We start from the raw sequence: 17,070 nt of genomic DNA on the forward strand, positions 1-17,070 counted from the left end.
CGAGAGACAACATGCAGATATATGACGGCGCCCTCGCTCCTCCTCGATCGACAGTCTAGCTACAACTCGCCGCTCCCGACGCCCATCCTCTCGCGGTAAGCCTCCCACTGCCCCTCGCCCCTGCCGCCGTCCCTCCCTTCCTCCTTGCCGACGACCCACCGTGCGGCGCGCACCCACGCGCGCACCGTCAGGCCCTCGTCGGCCGACAGGACGCCGTCGTACGGCGTCAGCTTGGCGCGGCGCAGGGCGCGGCGCAGGGCGTGCAGCGCGGCGGGGGAGCGCACGCGCGGCGAGGCGAGGAGGGCGCACACTCGGGCGGGGAGGGTGTCGAGCGGGAAGAGCGGGTCGTGCGCCTTGTCGTCGTGGGAGGACGGCGACGTGCGCACGAGCCGCCGCGCAAGCTCCGACGTCGACAGGGTCGTGTACTCGACCTCCCAGTGCGGCGCGACGCTGCCGTTGGCGACGCCTGGCGCCTCGAAGCTCGACAGCGGCAGGTAGTACTGCGTGTAGGCGAGCGGTGACAGGTACGTGTTGCGCCGGGCAGGAGCGTGCGGCGACGAGTGCCGAGGCGGTTTGGGCGGGCGGTCCGGGTCGGCGGGTCGGTCCTGGTGCGGCGTGAAGGCGCCGCCGGTGAGCGCTGCGGCGAGGCGCTCGAGCGTTGTGCCCGCCAGCGTCGAACCGGCCTCGTCGCCGTCCTGCTCGGCCCGGACGAGCTCGAGCGTCTGCTCGCGGGCGTGCCTCGACGTGTTGTACTCCCACACGCGCAGGCCGGGGAGGTAGGTCGGGATGACGCTCGGGTTGACGTGGACGGGCAGGTAGTCGCGCTCCTTGAGCTTGTCGAGAGCCGGGAGCGAGTCGTACAGCGCGTGCAGGTCGTCGACGAGCGACGCCGAGAAGGGCGCGACGAGACGGTCGTTCAGGGCAGGCGACGTGCCGACCCGAGGGCGAGAGGCGGCGGCGGCCGTCGACGACGTGTCGGCCTCCTGGACGAACGAGAACATGTCGACGTTCATGTGGCCGAACAGCTGCCTGCGCCCCCCAGAGATAGAGTCAGGACACGCGCGAGAGATATAGGGAGGGAGAGGAAGACGCACCCGACGACCGTGTCCTGGTATCCGAGCGCGAGCTCGGCGTACCGCGTCCAGCAACCCTCGTACCAGTTGGTCTCGGTCGCCGGCACGTGGCCCGTGAGGATGACCTGCATGCCCCTCGCGCGCGCGAGGACGAGCTGCTGCTCGAGCCACAGGAGCTGCTCGGTGCCCGGGTCCATGTCGCGCGCCGTCGTCAGGGCGGCGACATGTGCGGCGAAGAGCGCGGCGGCCTCGGGCGACGCAGGCGAGTCGACCGTCGCGAGGTAGGGCGGAACGATGTCGGCAAAGGTGCGAGACGAGGCGAGGTCCTCGTCAAACGGCGGGCAGCCGTCGACGACCGTGTTGCGCGAGTAGAAGTAGATCGTGTTGAGCGACACGAGCAGGAGGTCGCCGCCGGCCGCCTCGACCGAGTAGTAGCCGCCGCGAGCGAACGTGTGGAGGAAGTGCTCGGGGATGATGTGCTTCCAGATGTCGAGCAACCCGCTCGTCACCTTGTTGGCTGCGCGGTGCAGAGGGACAAGGTCAGGGCCGGCTCTCGCTCGCGACGACGAGGGTACGAGAGAGAGAGAGAGAGAGACGCACGCCCGGGGAACATGACGTTGTGCGGGTAGACATCGTCTGCGAGAGTGCAGGAGTCAGCTCGGGTCGCCGAGAGGAGAGAGAGAGGCGGCGACGCACTGTTGCCGACGCTCGCGACGACGGGCACGCCCTTGCCGAACGTCTTGCGGACCCGCTCGACGATGTACTGGTTCAACTCGAAGATCTCGGGGAGCGAACGCGGTAGCCGCGAGTCGATGTCTGTCAGGGTGGCGGTGCGCAAAGTCAGTGAGGGGGTCCCGCACGTGGGCTTCGGCTCGAGCGAGGTTCGACGCACCGTGTCGCGCGTTGTCGCCCGTCCAGACGACAAAGTCGACCTCGCCCTTGAAGTGCTGCTCGATCCAGTCGAACGTCGCGTTGACGTGCGCGATGGGCGAGTCGCAGTCGCTGCGCAGGAGGAGGACGACGAGGTCAGGCCCGCGTGAAAGGCTCGGCGAGGACGTGCGGGACGCAAGAGGGGCGCACCTGATGGGCAGACCCCAGTGACCAGCTGTCCGAGGCTTGTCGGACAGGAGCGCTGCGCCGTCCTCGCAGCCGTCGCCGGCCTCGCGCTCGTCCTGGCCGACTCGAGCAGCTCGATCCCGCACGCGCACGCCGCGCTCGTTGTTGTCGCCGCCAGCGCGCTTGTCGTGCTTGTGCTTGTGCTTCTTCTTGGCGGCAAAGTGGCACGCCTCGTCCTCGGACGAGCCCGGGCGGTAGAAGGGGTCGGGGTGAACGTCGGTGAGGTGGATAAAGCGGCCCTTGAGCGGTGGTCGGGCGGCTGCGACGGGGACGGCAGGGTCGACCGAGGCCAGGACGGCCTGTGCGGGGAGGTAGGCGGCGGCCGAGGTCGAGGCGAGGGCGCAAAGTGGGACGACGAGTCGGGGGAGGAGCATGGTGGTGCGACTCGCTCTGCGCGGGTCAGCTGCGCGCTGGTCGGCGAGCTCGGTGGTGCTACTGGACGGTGGCGGGGTGCTCTAGTCGGCCTGGGAGGGAGAGGCGACGTCGTGGTGCGGATGACGGCGTTTGGCGATGGCGATGAAGTCGCCCGAGTCGACGACCGCTCGCTGTCCTCTCACCCCTCGAGCGTGCTGTCGAGAAGGGGACAGAGCTGTGCAGTAGCACTCCAAGTAGATCCCGCCCAGCAGGCATGCAGCCAGAGGTTGTGGTGAGGCTGGTTCCCCACCTCGACCTCGGACTCGGAGAGTCGCCGCTCGCTCGCTCTTCTCTCTCAACGCTCGCCATGGCTACCACGAGGACCGACGACCTCACCGGCCCTGCTGCCGCAAAGTTCTTCACCAAACAGTGGCTCCCACAGGGCAAGCCCCGTGCCGCCCTCCTCTTCGTTCACGGGTCCGTCTCCCCCTCCCGCCCACCACCACCACCACGCACCCTGACTCCCTGCCGAACAGCTTCATCGAGCGCGTCGAGCGCTACGACCACGTCTTCCCAAAGTACGCCGAGCAAGGGATCGCCGTCTTTGCCTTCGACCAGCGAGGTGCGCCTCCCTTTGCCACGGCCTCCCCCTCCCCCAGCTCACCCTGTTCCCTCGCACAGGCTTCGGCAAGACGGCGACCTACACGCCCAAGCACACGCAGGGCGTCACCTCCTGGCCCGAGCAGTTTGGCGACATCGACCACTTCCTCGAGCACGCCCTCGGCCTCTTCCCCGGCGTGCCCTTCTTCCTCTACGGTGCGCCCTCCCTCCTCTCACTCAACCCCGACAGTCAAGAGCTGACGGCCTCGAGCGCACGCAGGTCACTCGATGGGCGGCGCCCTCGTCCTCGGCTACGCGACCCGCACCCCTCCTCGTCCGCTCGTCGGCCGCCTCGCCGGCATCGTCTCGTCGAGCCCGCTTCTCCGCCAGAGCAAAGGTGTCAAGGCTCCGGCCCTCATCGTTCGGGCCGGCAGCCTCATCGGCAAGCTCAGCGGCGCCCTCACGCTCAAGGCGACCGTCAAGCCCGAGGTGCGTCGCCGCGACCTCGCTCTCGACATCGGGCCAGGCGTACGAGCTCACTCTCTCCTCCTCCTCGCCCGCAGGACACGTGCCGCGACCCGGCCGTCCAGAAGGCGTACGCCGAGGACCTGCTCTGCAAGCAGGTGGGCACGTTCCGCGGCGTCGGCGACATGCTCCTCGGGGTGCGTCCCTCTCCTTCTCTCGCTCCCCTCTCGCCGCGATCCTGACAACATGCTCGAGCTTACAGGGCGAGTCGATCGTGAGCAAGGACTACCAGCGCTTCCCCAAGTCGCTCCCGCTGCTCGTCGTCCACGGCGAGGCCGACAAGGTGCGTCCCCTTCCCTTCCTCGGGGCGAGGGTCGGCGAGATGGATGCCGGCGACCTGACGTTCTGCCTCGACACGCATAGGTCACCGACTGCGACGCCTCGCGCGAGTTCGTCGACAAGGTCAAGAAGGAGGTCGGTGCGGCAGACGCGACGTTCAAGAGCTTCCCAGGCTTCTACGTACGTCCCCTGATCCCTCTTTATATCGCTCCCGAGACCTGACTCGCTCACGTGCCCTCTCGTGCAGCACGAGATGCACAACGAGGTCCGTCCCGCTCGAGTCTCAGGCCTGCCATCTCTCTGCGCTCGTGCGCGCCCTGACTGACTCGCCCATGCGCCCACGCAGCCCGGCGACGACAAGTGGGTCGAGATCAACTACGTCCTCGACTGGGTCACGTCGCACATCCCCTCGCCGACCTCATCTGCGCCTGCTCCCGCTTCAGCCTCGACCCCGGCTGCGACGACCACCTCGGCCGCCGCCGCACCCAGCTCGAGCACAGCCGTCGCCGAGGACGACGCGAGCGCGACGGCTGCTGCGCAGGCGGGCGCAGAGCGCACGAGCAAGCTTTGAGGGCAACCTCGCTCTCGTCGACAAAACCTTCTCCCTCGCCGCACCCTCTGTCTGCCCTCGCCAGTCGTATTACCACCCCTCCCACTAGTCAGGGCTAATCGTGACAATCGAGTTTGTGCCGTTCCACCGTCGAGTGTGGGCCGAACGAGCGAGAGAGAGTGAGCGAGAGCGAGAGGCTCGAGCGAGCCTGTTTTGACTTCTGGCTACGATGCTCGAGGGCCGCTGCGTCGGCGACTTTCGCGAGCCTTTGCGAGAGTGTGCAGCTTGCCCTTGAGCAAGCGCGGACGCTCGCAGCAAGTCTTCTTCGAACCCCCGGCTTCGGGTGAGCCGCAGCAACTCGGCGCGCGCCGACGCGGACCCGGGCCAACTTCTTCTCGCTCGCCTCCCTCGCTTCCTCCTCGACGAGCTGGCCTCGTGCGGCTGCCAGGCCCTGCAGCTGGCTCCTGCGACTGCGCGCCCGTGCGTGCGCGAGCACTGCGCTGCTGCCGACGCGCACAGTCCAGCGCGAGCTCCATCGTCGCTAGCGCGTCGCTGCGTCTCCCCGCTAAGCTAGCGCATCGAGAAGACGCACGGCAAGAGCTCGCCGACGCACACCGTGCTGCGTCTTCGCACCCGGTCTTGCCTGAGCGCCGGCTCGTCTGGTCTCTCTGGCTCCCGCTCCTCTCTCGCCGACCTCGTCCTTCTCGCCTCGCCTCCCCCGACCTCGACAGCCCCGACCTCGACCTGCACGCCGGTCGTGCACAGCCTCTTACGAGCCTCGCCTCGAGCGCGCCCCCGCCGTCACTCAACTTCAGCCCAGCCGCATCGACAACATGCCCCACCGCGCCCTCGCGCTTCTCGTTGCCGGCCTCGCCCTCGTCTCGCTCGCGCAAGCCGCCTCGCCGGCGACCGATACGGCCGACATCTTCTTGCCCGACGACTCGGCGCGCCAGCATGCAGGTGCGGCGCTCCCTCTCGCGCCCTCTCGCCCTCGCCCGCCAAACCTGACCCACCTCCCTCGTCCTTGTCGCAGCCCGCCCCGTCGTCTATACCGCCTCGTCCGAGCCGACCGCACCCTCCCTCCTCGACGACGACGCCGAAGCCCCGCTCGAGCCCGCCTCGGACCGCATCCCCCTCCCCTTCCGCCTGCCGCACGGGCCGCGCCGCCTCAAGCGCTCGACCGCCGCCGACCTCGTCGCGTTCCCCGAGCTCGAGCGCCGCGCAGAGCCCAACCGCGCCGCGCTCGCGTCGTCGATACGCGCGTCGCGTTCGGCCGCACAGGCTGCTGCGGCGGCGGCCGGCGGCGGGTCGCCCTCCTCGGCGGTCGCGCCCGCGCCGGCCGTGCCCGAGACGACGACGACGGCGCAGCTCCCCGGGAGCGAGGGCGTCGTGAGCACCGGCCTGCTCACGCGCGCGACGGCCTCGGCGCCTCCGTCTGCGGCAGCGTCGGCGACGTCGGCGCCGGTCGAGTCGGACGCGGCGAGCGACAGCGCCGAGGGAGGAGCAGGGGGCGCGACGGTGACGGCTTTCGAGACGGCGAGCACGGGCGTCGTCGTGACGTCGTTCGCGAGTGCGTCGGCCGGGACGCTCGAGAGCGCGCTCGAGGGCAGCTCGAGCGCCTCGTCCGAGCCGGCGACCGCGCTCGTCAACGCGGCGGCGCGCGCGAGCGCGGTGTCGCGGGCCGGCGTTGGCGTCGCTGCGGCGGGAGCGCTCGGGGCGCTCATGCTGCTGCGCTGAGCAGCGGGCGCGACGAGTCGCACAGACACTTTTGAGATTCTCCTTTTGTAGATAGGCTCGCCTTTGACCTCGCGAGATGACGGACTGCAGTGCAAGGCTCCGCTCTCTTTCTCTCCTCTCTCTTTCGCTCGACGAGAGAGGGCGCGAGGACGACGCGAGAGAGAGGCTCGAGAATCGTACAATGGCAGCCTCGACGGCATGTCTTTCACGGCTACAGCCCTCCCTCCCTGGCCGGCGCCCCTCAGCCGAGCAGGTCCATCGAGTCGCTCGCGGCAAGCGCAGCGACCATGTCGCTCTCGAGGAACTTGGCCACGTTGATCTGCGACGAGGAGCGCGAGGGAAGGACGACGACGAGGTGAGCCACGACGACGCACGAGAGAGAGAGAGAAAGAGAGGGCGCACCTGGTCGTTCAGGCCCTTGCGCCGCCTCGTCTTGAGGACAAAGTCGCGTGCGAGCGCCTGTGCCGGTGCGGGCTCGAGCGGGCGCAGCTGGATCGTCTTGTCGAGCGGGTCGCCCGGGCAGATGGACCAGTGGTCGAACGTCTGGAGGCAGAAGGCTTGGCCGAGCGTGTGCGCTGTGGGTGTAGGAGGAAGAGAGGCGAGGTGAGTCACTGGTCGAGGAGGGGAGGGCGAGGAAAAGGAGGACGCACTCCTCAAGTCGGTCTCGAAACCGTTGGCGTCGACGACAGGAATGTAGGCCTGGACGGTGTACAGCGGCGAACCAGGCTTGGGGATGTCCTTGGTGACGTGACCGCGACGACGGGCGAGGATCTCGTAGATGGCCGGGATGCAGTCTTGCGGCGTCTGAATCTCGACAAAGTAGACGGGCTGCAGGGCGTGGCACGTCAGGTCACGCTCGAGAGGGAGATGGAGAGTGAGAGAGAGGTGGAGGACGCACCTCCTGCAGTCGAGGCGTCGCCATAAGGAAGCTCGAGTAGCACACTCGCCGCGCGGTCGGGATGACCTGCCCACCGCCACGGTAGATCGGCTCTTGCGCCAAGTCGGCGCCGAGAAGGCGGAACTTGACGTTGCGTATCGCTGCACGAGAGGAAGTAGAGTCAGGGACGAGGAGAGAGAGAGAGAGGGCGAGAGAGAGAGAAAGAGAGGGGGGGACGCACGCTCGTCGCACAGCGGGCCCTCGCGGCAGCCCCACTGGAAGCCCTGCTTGATGCTCTCCTTGACCGAGTACAACAGCTTCTTGTCGACGTCGCTCGGGAGCGTGTCGTCGACGAGCAGGTTCGGCCCTTGCTCGTCGGGCCCGAACGCCCAGATCGACCGCGACGCGAGCAAGTCCCAGCCGTACTTCTGCTGGAAGTGCTGGCCGAGCTGCTTCGGCGGCAGCCGGATCGACACCTTGCCCGTCTCGATGTCCTCGGCGATACCGCGCTCGAGCGGCTCGGCGATCATCGTGATCTTGTTCCTGCGCGACGAGGACGAGGAGAGTCAGTGAGGCCGTCCACGAGCAACGGGGGCGAGGGAGAGAGACACGAGGACGCACTTCTTGTTGGGCGTGTCGGCGTAGCACTTGAGCGCGCTCGTCTCGACGACCGTCTCGCAGAAGCGCACGACCGGGTCCGACACCTTGATCTCGATCTCGGCAAACATCTTGCGCAGGTCGTGCAGGGCACAGTCGAGGTACAGCTCGCCCGTGCCGACGAGGACGTGCTCGCCCGACTCCTCGACGCGCGTCTCGACGAGCGGGTACGTCTTGTTGACCTTGCGCAGGCCGTCGAGCATCTTGGGCAGCTCGGACGGCATGAGCGGCTCGACCGAGACCTTGAGGACCGACTGGGTAAAGTGCGCCAAGGGCCGGAAGATGCGCAGCTCGGACGCGTCGTAGTCGGCCGCGATCAGGGTCGCCGTCTTGGTGATGCTCGAGTCGACGCCCGACAGGTGGACAAAGTTGCCCGCCGGCATGGCGTCCGTCTCGATGTCGTACCGCGCCTCGCCGATGACGACGGCGCCGATCTGCTGGTGCACCATGTCCTCGTCGTCCTCGGGCGAGTAGCCCTCGCCGAGCACCTTGACGTCCATGCCGACCTGCGCCGTGCCGCTCAGGACGCGCCCGAACGCGCGGAACTCGGTCGCGTCCGGCGACGGGTACAGCTTGACGACCTGGATCGCGAGCGGGCCCGCCGGGTCGCACGCGAGGAGCGCCTTGCCGAGCGGCGAGTCGAGCTCGCCCGTGTAGGTCGACTCGACCTTGGCGCGCGCCGCGTCGCGCGGGTTCGGGACGTGCTGCACGACCATGTCGACGAGGCCGCTCGCCGGGCCAAAGAAGTGGTGCAGGACGAGGCGCAGGAGCGGGCGGGCGTCCATCTTGAACGCGGCCGGCTTGAGGTGGATGCCGAGCTGCTCGAGCGTGTGCCGCAGCTTGTCCGAGTCCTCGCCGAGGACCTGCGAGTAGAGCTTGTACAGGGGCTCGAGGACAAAGTGCTCGAAGCCGCGCTTGGCGCCGGGCGCGGCGACCCTCGAGAACTTGCGAGTGTCCGGGTGGTAGTAGATGTTGCCCCACAAGCGCGCGGCGAACTGGTCGAGCTCGATCGGGCCGTACGTGTCGGCGTACATCTTTGCGAACGACTTGAGCGTGAAGCACCAGCCCATCTGGGCCGACGCGAACGCGACGTTGCCGCGCTCGGGCGACACGCGCAGGGCCGGGTCCGGGTCGAGCTCCGAGATGACCGTGTTGACCTCCTCGATCGTCTGGCGCAGCTTGAAGTAGGCGTCGCCCGGCGGGAGGCGCAGCTCGAGGATGAGGCGGTCGACCTTGTTGACGACGAGCGTGATCGGGACGCGGTTCTTGACGAGGTGCTGGATCGTCTGGGTCGCCGTCAGGAGGACGCCCTCGACGGCGTCGACGACGACGACGGCGCCGTCGGCAACGCGCACGCCCGCAGCGATCTCGTCGACAAAGTTCGAGTGGCCGGGGGTGTCGATCATGTTGACGAGGTACGACTTGCCCTTGGTGTTCTGCAGGACGAGCGACATGGGCGTCGACTTGATCGAGACCTTGCGCGCCTGCGACAGGACGTGCGTGTCGGTGTAGCGGAGCTGCGCGGAAAGAGGACGGGCGGGCGACCGAGGTCAGCTCCTGGCTCGACGACTGGCGCCGGGCCACAGGCCAAAGGAGAGAGAGGAGAGGCTCACCGGCTGCTGAGGGTCGACGTCGACCTTGTGCGTCTCGTGAACGAGCATGTCGACGAGCGACGTCTTGCCGTGGTGGAGGTGGCCGACGATGGCGATGTTGCGCACCGAGTCCGGGTTCGACGCGAGGCCCATCAGGAACCTGCGGGGCACGAAGCCTGGGTCAGCTCCTCTGTTCTTCTGCGCCGCTGCCGAGGCGAGGAGAAGAAAGGTAGCGAGACGCACTGGTCGTCCCACCGCCGCTCTGGCCCCGTCGCCGCTCCGAGGCGAAACTTGCGCGTCCGAACGGGCTCGATGATGGGCACCGAGAGCGGCTGCGCGTCCTCCTCCTGGACCATCGTCTCGACGTCGGCGCCGTAGACGGCCGACGCGCTCGGGTAGTACGTCTTGTCGTCGTGGAGCACGATCGCGTTCGAGCTCGGCACGTCTGCGAGACGGGAAACCAGAGGCCGCGTCAGTAGCCGCTCGCTCGGGTCACGACATGATGACTGAGGGGCCGCAGGAAGCTGCCGATGGGGAGCCTGCCGCCGAGGCCGGCCAGGTCGACCGAGATACGCTGCCTCGAGGAGGTGAGGCGAGCGCGACCACCACCGCCGCGTCCCGGCTGCACCGCTCGCCGCAACAGGATCTCCTCGTCGGGAGTGCCATCTCGACGCCGCTGCCGCACGAGCGCTCGTGTGGCTCAGCTCCCCCGCCCGCTTGCACGCCCCAGACCCGGCTGCTGCCGCCCTCGCCTCGCTCGCCGGCGGCAGGAAAGAGAGAGAGGCGTGGGACGCACCGTCGACCTGCATGCCATCGAGCGCAGCTGCGTGCTCTTCATCGTCGTCGTCGTAGGCGCGGAGCGGAGCCGGCGGGGGCGACGGCTCGAGGTTGTGCTGGTCCTGGTCGTCGTCGCTCTGGTCCGACAGGTCGTCGTCCGGGCCGATGTAGTTGCCGAACTCGTCGTACAAGGACGCGTCCATCGTGGCAGTCTGTGCGGTGGACGAAGTGCGAGACGAGGAGGGGGAGATGAGGCGGCGGCGACGGCTGCGGCGCAGGCGGATGAGGTGGCCGAGCGGCTGGCGGGTCGGGTGCGAGGCTAGGGAGAGCTCTGGGCCGAGTGCTGCAGTCCTGGCGAGCAGCGGCGCGGTCGTGTCGAGGTCAACCTCGTCCCTCTCTCCTTCTCTCGCCTTGTCCCTCGACCACACGCCGCCCCTCAGCGAGACTGAGCTAATCTTGGGCTCGCGGGCCTGTCCCTTGCCGTCTCTGCGCTGCGCACCCACCTGCGCCTGCACAGCGGCCGGCCCGCATCCTGCTCGCCCTGCTTCCTCCGAGTCGTCCCTCGTCGACTCGCTCAGCCGTCATCGCGCAGCTCGACCTCGAGTCTGGCCTGCTCTCCACTCTTTGCCGCCATGCGACCTCGCGCTCCCAGTCTCTCGCGCAGCTTGGCGAGCGGGTGGACCGGTGCCGGCCGTTGCGAGCTTGGCGGCTTCCGCTCTGGCTGCCTCTTCTCGCTTCTCTTTCGGCTCTGGCACAATCTCGAGGCGCACACGCCTACCTCGGCATGCGTTCTGCCCTGACACTGCCGACGCCAGCTGCACGACGTCGCCGAGTCGAGCGCAGGATCCTCTCGGCGAGGGCTGTCGCGCCAAACCTGCGGCGGCGTCGCTCTGCGTGGCTTGCGCTTGTCGCCCAAGTTCTCGTCGTCGGCCTCGCGTAGCTCGCAGCGCGGGCCGACTGTGGCTCGCTCGCGACAAGCGCTGTCGCGAGGCGCAGCTTGAGACGCACTGTGACGAGGAAGACTCGCCGCTCTAGCCGCTCTTTACGTCCGCTTCCCGCACAGGTCGGCTCGTATAGACCGCTGCATCGCTCTGAGCGATTTGCGCTTTCGAACGAGAGAGTCTTGAGAGGGAATCGCGATCGGCCACGAGCGAGACCGCTCGAGCCAGCTCAACTCGTCCTCGTACCGCTCCACCACCTCTAACCGGCACGCGAGTGAGCCCTGAGCCTTGTGTACGAGTCCGCCGAGTCGCACTGACAGCTTGGTCCCCTCCCTCGCGCGCGCTCCCTCCCCACCTCCTCATCGCGCCCCGCACCTTTCGCCGCCCGTCGCGCTCGCCTCAACTCTCGCAGTGCAAGGCGCTTACGATCTCGGAGTCCTCATTGTGCGCACACAGCTCCCGACCCTCTCGCATCATCCACAGCTGACCTCGTTCTCCCTCTCCCCCACCTGTGCCCGCTCCCGCCGCGCTCGCGTCCCCCTCCCTCGCAGGTCGCCATCAAGACGCACGGCAAGCGCAACCCGGCGAGCGGCAAGATCGAGGCGCCGTATGGCGAGATCTTCGAGCACACGCAGCACACTCGTGCGTCCTCGTCCTCCTCGTCTCCTTCGTCCGGCTTCTGCAGGGCGTCGGCTCTCCAAGGTCACGCAGGTGGTCACCGAGCTGACTACCTCTCGTACACGATACAGTCGAGGCGCTGAACGGTACGCTGCGGTCAGCCAAGCGGCAGAAGAAGGTGCGCCCCGCTCGTCCTCCTCAACTCGTCCAGTTCCGAACCTCCTTCTCGCCTCCTAACGATGCTCTTGTACCCTCGCCCGGCAACAGGTCACTTTCGAGGGCGAGCTGCTCATGATGCCCAAGGACGCCGGCGTCGCGCTCGTGCTGCTCGACGAGGGCGAGGACCAGGACGCCAAGGCCGAGGCGACCCTGCCCTGAGCCCGAGCGACTCGGTGGGGGACGTAGATGAGGAGAGTGCACAACGAGCGGACCGTCTTGTATCTTTGCAGCTCGCGAGAGACCTCGATCGAGAGAGGGAGGCGAGAGCGGCGCTCGAGAGAAGATAAATTCGCTGCTCGAGGTTGCAAAGCTCACAAGTACAGAAGGGCAAATAGCGCCGCAGCACGCACAGATAGTCAAGCGCTCCCTCCTCCCGCCGCCCCTGCTCACGCCGCCTTCTTGCCGTCGCCGTCGCCCTCGCCGCCGCCGCCGCCTCCCGCCGCCGCGAGCGGGTCTCCCTGCGCCGCGCTCGAGATGCTCGGCGTCGGCGCCGCCGTGTTGCCGCCGCCAGGGTGGTACGAGAACGAGCCAAAGCCGAAAGGGTCCGACAGATCGGACGTCGTGGACGCGAACGGGTCGAGCGACGAGGCGACCTCTCTGCGGGCGGGAGAGCGAGGGACGGTCAGGACGGCCGTTGCAAGCTCGTGACGCGAGAGAGAGAGAGAGAGAGGAGAGAGAGGGACGTACGGCCAGTCGAAGAAGCCGCTCGCGCCTCGGCCGATCAGGACCGACCCGAAAAAGTGCGTGTCGTTGAGGAAGTTGTCGACGCCGTCGACCGCGCTGTCGGTCGGCAGTTGCTGCGCCGGCAGCGGCGCGCCGTCAAACATGCCGCTCCCGATGAACGCGCTCGGCGTCTGCGCGCCGCTGAGCGTGCCCGGGCGGCGCTCGGTCGCGGCGCCGGCGTACGCGGGGACGGGCGTCGCTGCGGCGCTCGACGCCGCGAACGGGTTGCTGAACGGGTTGGTGCCGCCCGGCGTCGAGATGCCGGTGAACGGGTGCGTGTAGAGCGGGGCAGGCGAGGGCGGCATCGCGCCGGCGAGCGACACGTGCGGGAGGTGGTGGTTGCCGTTGCCGACGCCGCCGCTCGGCGCGGTCGAGCTCGACGACACGCCCGCGCTCGACGTCGAGGCGGAAAGCGTCGGGTCGAACGCGGTGCTGCCGAACCCGGCCGCGCCAGACGCTGCCGCCGTCGCGACGCCGGCGTCCTCCTCGTCGCCCCGGATGCTCGTCCCGCGACTGCGTGCGGCGCCGGCGCCCGTCTCGAGCGCCTTCCAGCTCGCACCGAGAGCACGGACGATGACGTAGCACGTCATGGCGGCGTGGCGGTGGTCGCCCTGGGCCGCCTCCTGGCAGTCCTTCATGAGCTGGAGGAGCTGCGCCTCGAGCTCGTTCGGGTCGACGAGTTGGGCGAAGCGCGAGTTCGAGACGCGGACCTTGACGAGGAAGACGGTCGAGTAGAGCATGAACAGGAAGTTGACCTGTGAGGGAGCGAGTCGGAGAGAGGGTTGAAGGACGAGGAGGAGAGGGTCAGTGCGTGCTCGCGAGGGGTGGGAGGACGAGAGGGAGGCCGAGGACGCACGTCGGGACAATGCCGCAGGACACCGAGCTCGGCGTAGGCGTGTCCGAGCGACAGGAGGCTCTTGGCCGACGAGATGGTCGACGAGACCGAGTCCGGGTCGTCGCACGCGTCGCCGTTGCGGAGCATGGTGTGGAGCGGGATCGTGTTGAGGAAGAGCTTGCTCGCGTGGTGGTACAGCTGCAGGTTGTTGGCGATCGGCTCGCCCGGGACAGGGCACCACCGCGCCTTCCACTCGTCCATGCGCGAGTTGAACAGCTGCAGGTTGGGGAGCAGGGTCAGAGACGCCGACCGAGAGAGGACTGGAAAGAGAACAGGGGCGCACCTTCATGACGACCTGGCTCGGCATGTCGTCGCTCGCGCAGCTGAGGCCGTACAGGCGGTCGCGGAACGTGTCCATGACCTGGCCGATGATCGTCTGCAGCTCGACATGGGCGATGACGCCTGAGAAGGGTGGGACGGGTGCGTCAGGAAGTCGTTTGGAGGGTTGCCGACGAGGAAGGGAGGGGAGAGAGGAGAGGACGGACCGAGGTCGAAGGGGAGGCACTGCGGGTGCAGCGGGAGCAGGTACGGCTTGGCCTCCTGGATCTGGTACGGGCGACCCATGACGGCGGACATGCTGCACGAGGCGAAAGAGACAGAGTCAGCTCACGGACGACGAACCAGAGGCGGCTCGACCGTGCGAGCTGACCCGAACCGAGTCGAGGAGAGAGAGAGAGGCGGACGCACTTGTGGTCGATGACGAAGAGCATGAGCCACGTGCGCTCCCGGTTGAGGGCGTCCCACACCTCCTGCTCGCTGACGGCCTCGGGTCCCTCGCGCGGCAGCGAGATCCACGGGTTGGCCTTGCCGAGGTTGCCCGGTTTCGACAGGTGCGCGTCGACGAACGGCGCAGGGCGGAACAGGTTGAGCTCGAGGCCCATGCGCACGGCCTGCGGCGAGGGAACGTCAGGTCGTGTGGGCAGAGTCGGTCGAGGCGGGAGGCGAAAAGAGGGACGCACCGCTCCGCCGTACAGCCACGCCCGCTTGGGCCGCTCCTCCCTGCCCGCCGCCGCACTCTCGCCCGTCGGCGGATACGTCCACACCGTGAGGATGCAGCACGCCTGGACGCTCTCGATCGACCGCTCGCCGTCGCTGACGCATTCGACGAAGCAGGCGTGCGCCTCGTCGTAGATCTTGTTGTGCAGGGTCGGGTCCTGGTGGAACCGCGACGCGACGGCGAGGATGACCGTGAAGAGGAAGGGCGAGGTGGCGCAGACCCAGGGCGCCGTGTGCTTGGCCGGGTCGAGGAGGGGAAGGTGGATGTAGGCGTAGTCGAAGAACCTGGGCGCGCGAGAGCAAAGTCAGTTTCGGCCGCCGCACGGGACTCGCTTCAGAAAGGAAGAGAGAGAGGTGAGACGCACACGGTGAAGAGCTCGACGGCGAGCTCAGGCGTGACGATGCCCTTGCTGAGGACGGCCGGCGTCCTGCTCACGTCCTCCTCGCCGTTGGACCCGCCGAGGCGGTCGTTGTTGCGCTGCAGAGCGTCCGTGACGGTGCTCAGGTTGAAGCTCGCGTCGAGGCCGGTGAGCTTCGAGCGCCCGTCGATCTGGGCGGCGAGCGAGGCGTCGGCGAGCATGGCGAGCGACGGCGCCGGCTGCTGCCCTGGCTGGCTCGACGGCGACGGGTTCGACGGCGACGGGTGCAGGTGCGACGCGACGTTGCTGACCGGGCTCGCGCTCGCGCGAGGAGGGCCGACCGTGGGCAGGGCGAGCTGCGGCAGCTGGACGCTGCCAGGCGGGTTGGTCGAGGTCGAGTGCGGCGAGACGGCGAGGTTGCCGCCCATGATCGGCGACTGGTTGAGCTGTGGGTACTGGCTGTAGCCCTCGGTGTCGTAGCGGGTGCGCTTGACGGCGGGACCGTCGACGCCGCTGCCGACGAGGTCGGGAACGTCGGACGACGGCGACGGGCTGCGGTTGTCGCCGGCGCCGATGTCGGGCGGTGGCACCGAGTACCGGGACGAGCTCATGTCGGCGGTCGAGTACCGGCGGCGGCGGTCGTGGGCCACCGCCTCGGGCGTGCCCTCGAGCCCCTCGGCGATGGACGCCTGCAGCTGCGAGAGCGCGTTCGCGTCGGGCTTCTCGCCCGAGCCGATCGAGTCGAGCACGACCGAGAGCGTGCGCTCAACCTCGCGGAACTTGTCCTGCAGCGTCGTCTCGCTGACCTTGGTCCTGCGTGCGCGAGGGAGTAGGTGAGCGTGCGCGCTCCGCACGAAACCGAGGGACGAGGTCGAGAGACGCACCTCGGGGGCCGCTTGCCGCGCTTGCTCTCGACAAAGACGCACTCGTGACCGCCTGCGCGACAGCTGAGAGGAGGGGCAAGAGGACGGTCAGCTGATGTCGGTCGACGAGCGAGGGAGGACGGCGAGGACGCACCGCTTGCAGGGCGGGTCCTCGGCGCCGTCACAGCGAGTCTGCAGGAGCAAGGGGACTGTCAGTGGACGTGCGTAGGACGTGGCTTGAGGATGGCTCGGCCGTGCCGCAAGGCTGCACCTCGCCCCTCGCGCCCGGCCGCTCGAGGCAGCGCTCGCGGTCCCTGCCACGAGCTGCGCCGCCTTGGCCGACGTCGCACCGAGGCGCGAGACTAGCGCGCAGGGAGCGCTCGCTCGCGCACTCGTGGACCGGCCTCGCCCTGGCTTCGATCGGCCCCCACTTGCTCGCCTGAGCGTCACCCGAAAGACAGGTCGCTCGACGGCGGCCGCACGAGCTCCTGGGAGAGAGAGAGCAGAGAGAGGTGGTGCGCACCTTGAGTTTCCTGCACGCGAGGCAGGCCCTGCTGGTGCGCTCGCCGCCGTTTGCCGTCTCGATGCGGATGCCGCCCTTGAACGCGTTGACGAGGGCGTTGCCCTGGAGGACCTTGCCGTCTGGGCCGACGACTGGGGGCAGGGCGGCCATGCCGTTGGTGCTGTTGCTCGGGGGAGCGCTGCTGCTCGACGACGGCGGTCCTCCTCCACCACCGCCGGGAGGAACCGAGGTGCGCGAGGTCGACGAGGCGTGTGCCGCAGACGAGGCGCGCCGCGGTTGGTGCTGGCCGGGTGCGGTGCCCGAGTCGATGTGGATGTCCGAGCTGGCCATGCTCGTGGTCGGCGACGAGTCTATGCGCCTGTGAGCGGACGGGGCGGGGCAAGAGCGAGCCGGGGTCGGGCGGCGCGAGAGACCGAGCCAGAATCCGCCTCTCTCGCGCGGGCTTGCTTAGCTGTCTGTCGAGCTTGTCGAACTTTCGTACAGTAGCTCGCGCTCGCGCACTGGCGCGTAGCGCGAGCGGGACGACGTCGAGCATTTTCGAGCGCACGCTCGCCGTCCTCGCGACACGCAGCCCGCTAGGGCTTTGTTGGCCGGCAGTTGGACGCACAGAGTAGCACTCGAGGCCTGTAGTTCACTCGCGATCCGCCCGCAGCGAGAGTTGACGAGTGCGAAGGCCGCCGTCCTCCCCAGCTCTCTCCGTCTCGCTCCTCTCGCTCACGCAGCCAACGCCACGACCACCCGGCCAAGCCGACGGCTTGCGCAGCACCCCAAGCACGCCCGCCGCTGGGCGCATGCC

At 68.6% G+C, this 17,070-nt stretch overlaps 6 protein-coding genes across 6 annotated transcripts; 3 read left to right on the forward strand and 3 right to left on the reverse strand.

The window, feature by feature from the left end:
• Nucleotides 1–5: 5 nt before the first annotated feature.
• On the reverse strand, nucleotides 6–2,563 carry RHOBADRAFT_55811 (uncharacterized protein; the record flags this gene model as incomplete). The annotated part of the gene is made up of 6 exons (XM_018418027.1): nucleotides 6–1,029; nucleotides 1,095–1,590; nucleotides 1,674–1,709; nucleotides 1,770–1,889; nucleotides 1,966–2,075; nucleotides 2,154–2,563. 6 exons carry the CDS (start codon nucleotides 2,561–2,563, stop codon nucleotides 60–62), a joined length of 2,142 nt encoding a protein of 713 aa, XP_018268376.1. The 3' UTR covers nucleotides 6–59.
• Nucleotides 2,564–2,910: 347 nt separating this feature from the next.
• Nucleotides 2,911–4,518, forward strand: RHOBADRAFT_46781 (uncharacterized protein; the record flags this gene model as incomplete). The annotated part of the gene is made up of 9 exons (XM_018414853.1): nucleotides 2,911–3,020; nucleotides 3,080–3,165; nucleotides 3,225–3,359; nucleotides 3,424–3,632; nucleotides 3,707–3,805; nucleotides 3,871–3,951; nucleotides 4,032–4,127; nucleotides 4,195–4,212; nucleotides 4,294–4,518. 9 exons carry the CDS (start codon nucleotides 2,911–2,913, stop codon nucleotides 4,516–4,518), a joined length of 1,059 nt encoding a protein of 352 aa, XP_018268377.1.
• Nucleotides 4,519–5,330: 812 nt separating this feature from the next.
• On the forward strand, nucleotides 5,331–6,234 carry RHOBADRAFT_55813 (uncharacterized protein; the record flags this gene model as incomplete). The annotated part of the gene is made up of 2 exons (XM_018418028.1): nucleotides 5,331–5,457; nucleotides 5,531–6,234. The coding sequence occupies 2 exons, from the start codon at nucleotides 5,331–5,333 to the stop codon at nucleotides 6,232–6,234; spliced, it is 831 nt and encodes a 276-aa protein (XP_018268378.1).
• Nucleotides 6,235–6,397: 163 nt separating this feature from the next.
• Nucleotides 6,398–10,325, reverse strand: RHOBADRAFT_29931 (uncharacterized protein). Its single transcript, XM_018412891.1, has 9 exons — nucleotides 10,157–10,325; nucleotides 9,604–9,805; nucleotides 9,382–9,520; nucleotides 7,733–9,285; nucleotides 7,353–7,654; nucleotides 7,133–7,272; nucleotides 6,885–7,062; nucleotides 6,637–6,809; nucleotides 6,398–6,553 (listed from the first exon to the last, which is right to left on the reverse strand). The coding sequence occupies exons 1-9, from the start codon at nucleotides 10,167–10,169 to the stop codon at nucleotides 6,476–6,478; spliced, it is 2,778 nt and encodes a 925-aa protein (XP_018268379.1). The 5' UTR covers nucleotides 10,170–10,325; the 3' UTR covers nucleotides 6,398–6,475.
• A 444-nt stretch (nucleotides 10,326–10,769) lies between these two features.
• Nucleotides 10,770–12,074, forward strand: RHOBADRAFT_46784 (uncharacterized protein; the record flags this gene model as incomplete). Its single annotated transcript, XM_018414854.1, has 5 exons — nucleotides 10,770–10,821; nucleotides 11,491–11,522; nucleotides 11,630–11,720; nucleotides 11,828–11,874; nucleotides 11,964–12,074. 5 exons carry the CDS (start codon nucleotides 10,770–10,772, stop codon nucleotides 12,072–12,074), a joined length of 333 nt encoding a protein of 110 aa, XP_018268380.1.
• A 227-nt stretch (nucleotides 12,075–12,301) lies between these two features.
• Nucleotides 12,302–16,604, reverse strand: RHOBADRAFT_55816 (uncharacterized protein; the record flags this gene model as incomplete). The annotated part of the gene is made up of 11 exons (XM_018418029.1): nucleotides 12,302–12,512; nucleotides 12,603–13,393; nucleotides 13,495–13,749; nucleotides 13,817–13,935; nucleotides 14,019–14,110; nucleotides 14,221–14,423; nucleotides 14,493–14,814; nucleotides 14,895–15,701; nucleotides 15,773–15,835; nucleotides 15,906–15,943; nucleotides 16,275–16,604. 11 exons carry the CDS (start codon nucleotides 16,602–16,604, stop codon nucleotides 12,302–12,304), a joined length of 3,231 nt encoding a protein of 1,076 aa, XP_018268381.1.
• Between the last annotated feature and the right edge of the window lie 466 nt (nucleotides 16,605–17,070).

This window comes from Rhodotorula graminis (genome assembly GCF_001329695.1).
Source record: "Rhodotorula graminis WP1 unplaced genomic scaffold RHOBAscaffold_15, whole genome shotgun sequence".
Classification (NCBI taxonomy): domain Eukaryota; kingdom Fungi; phylum Basidiomycota; class Microbotryomycetes; order Sporidiobolales; family Sporidiobolaceae; genus Rhodotorula; species Rhodotorula graminis.

Bases quoted from the DNA above. Each gene is read 5' to 3' on its own strand.
- RHOBADRAFT_29931 (XM_018412891.1), bottom strand. The intron at 7,655-7,732 runs GTGCGTCCTCGT...CTCGTCGCGCAG, and splicing joins GCCGACACGCCCAACAAGAA to GAACAAGATCACGATGATCG. The intron at 6,554-6,636 runs GTGCGCCCTCTC...TCCTCGTCGCAG, and splicing joins GCAAGGGCCTGAACGACCAG to ATCAACGTGGCCAAGTTCCT.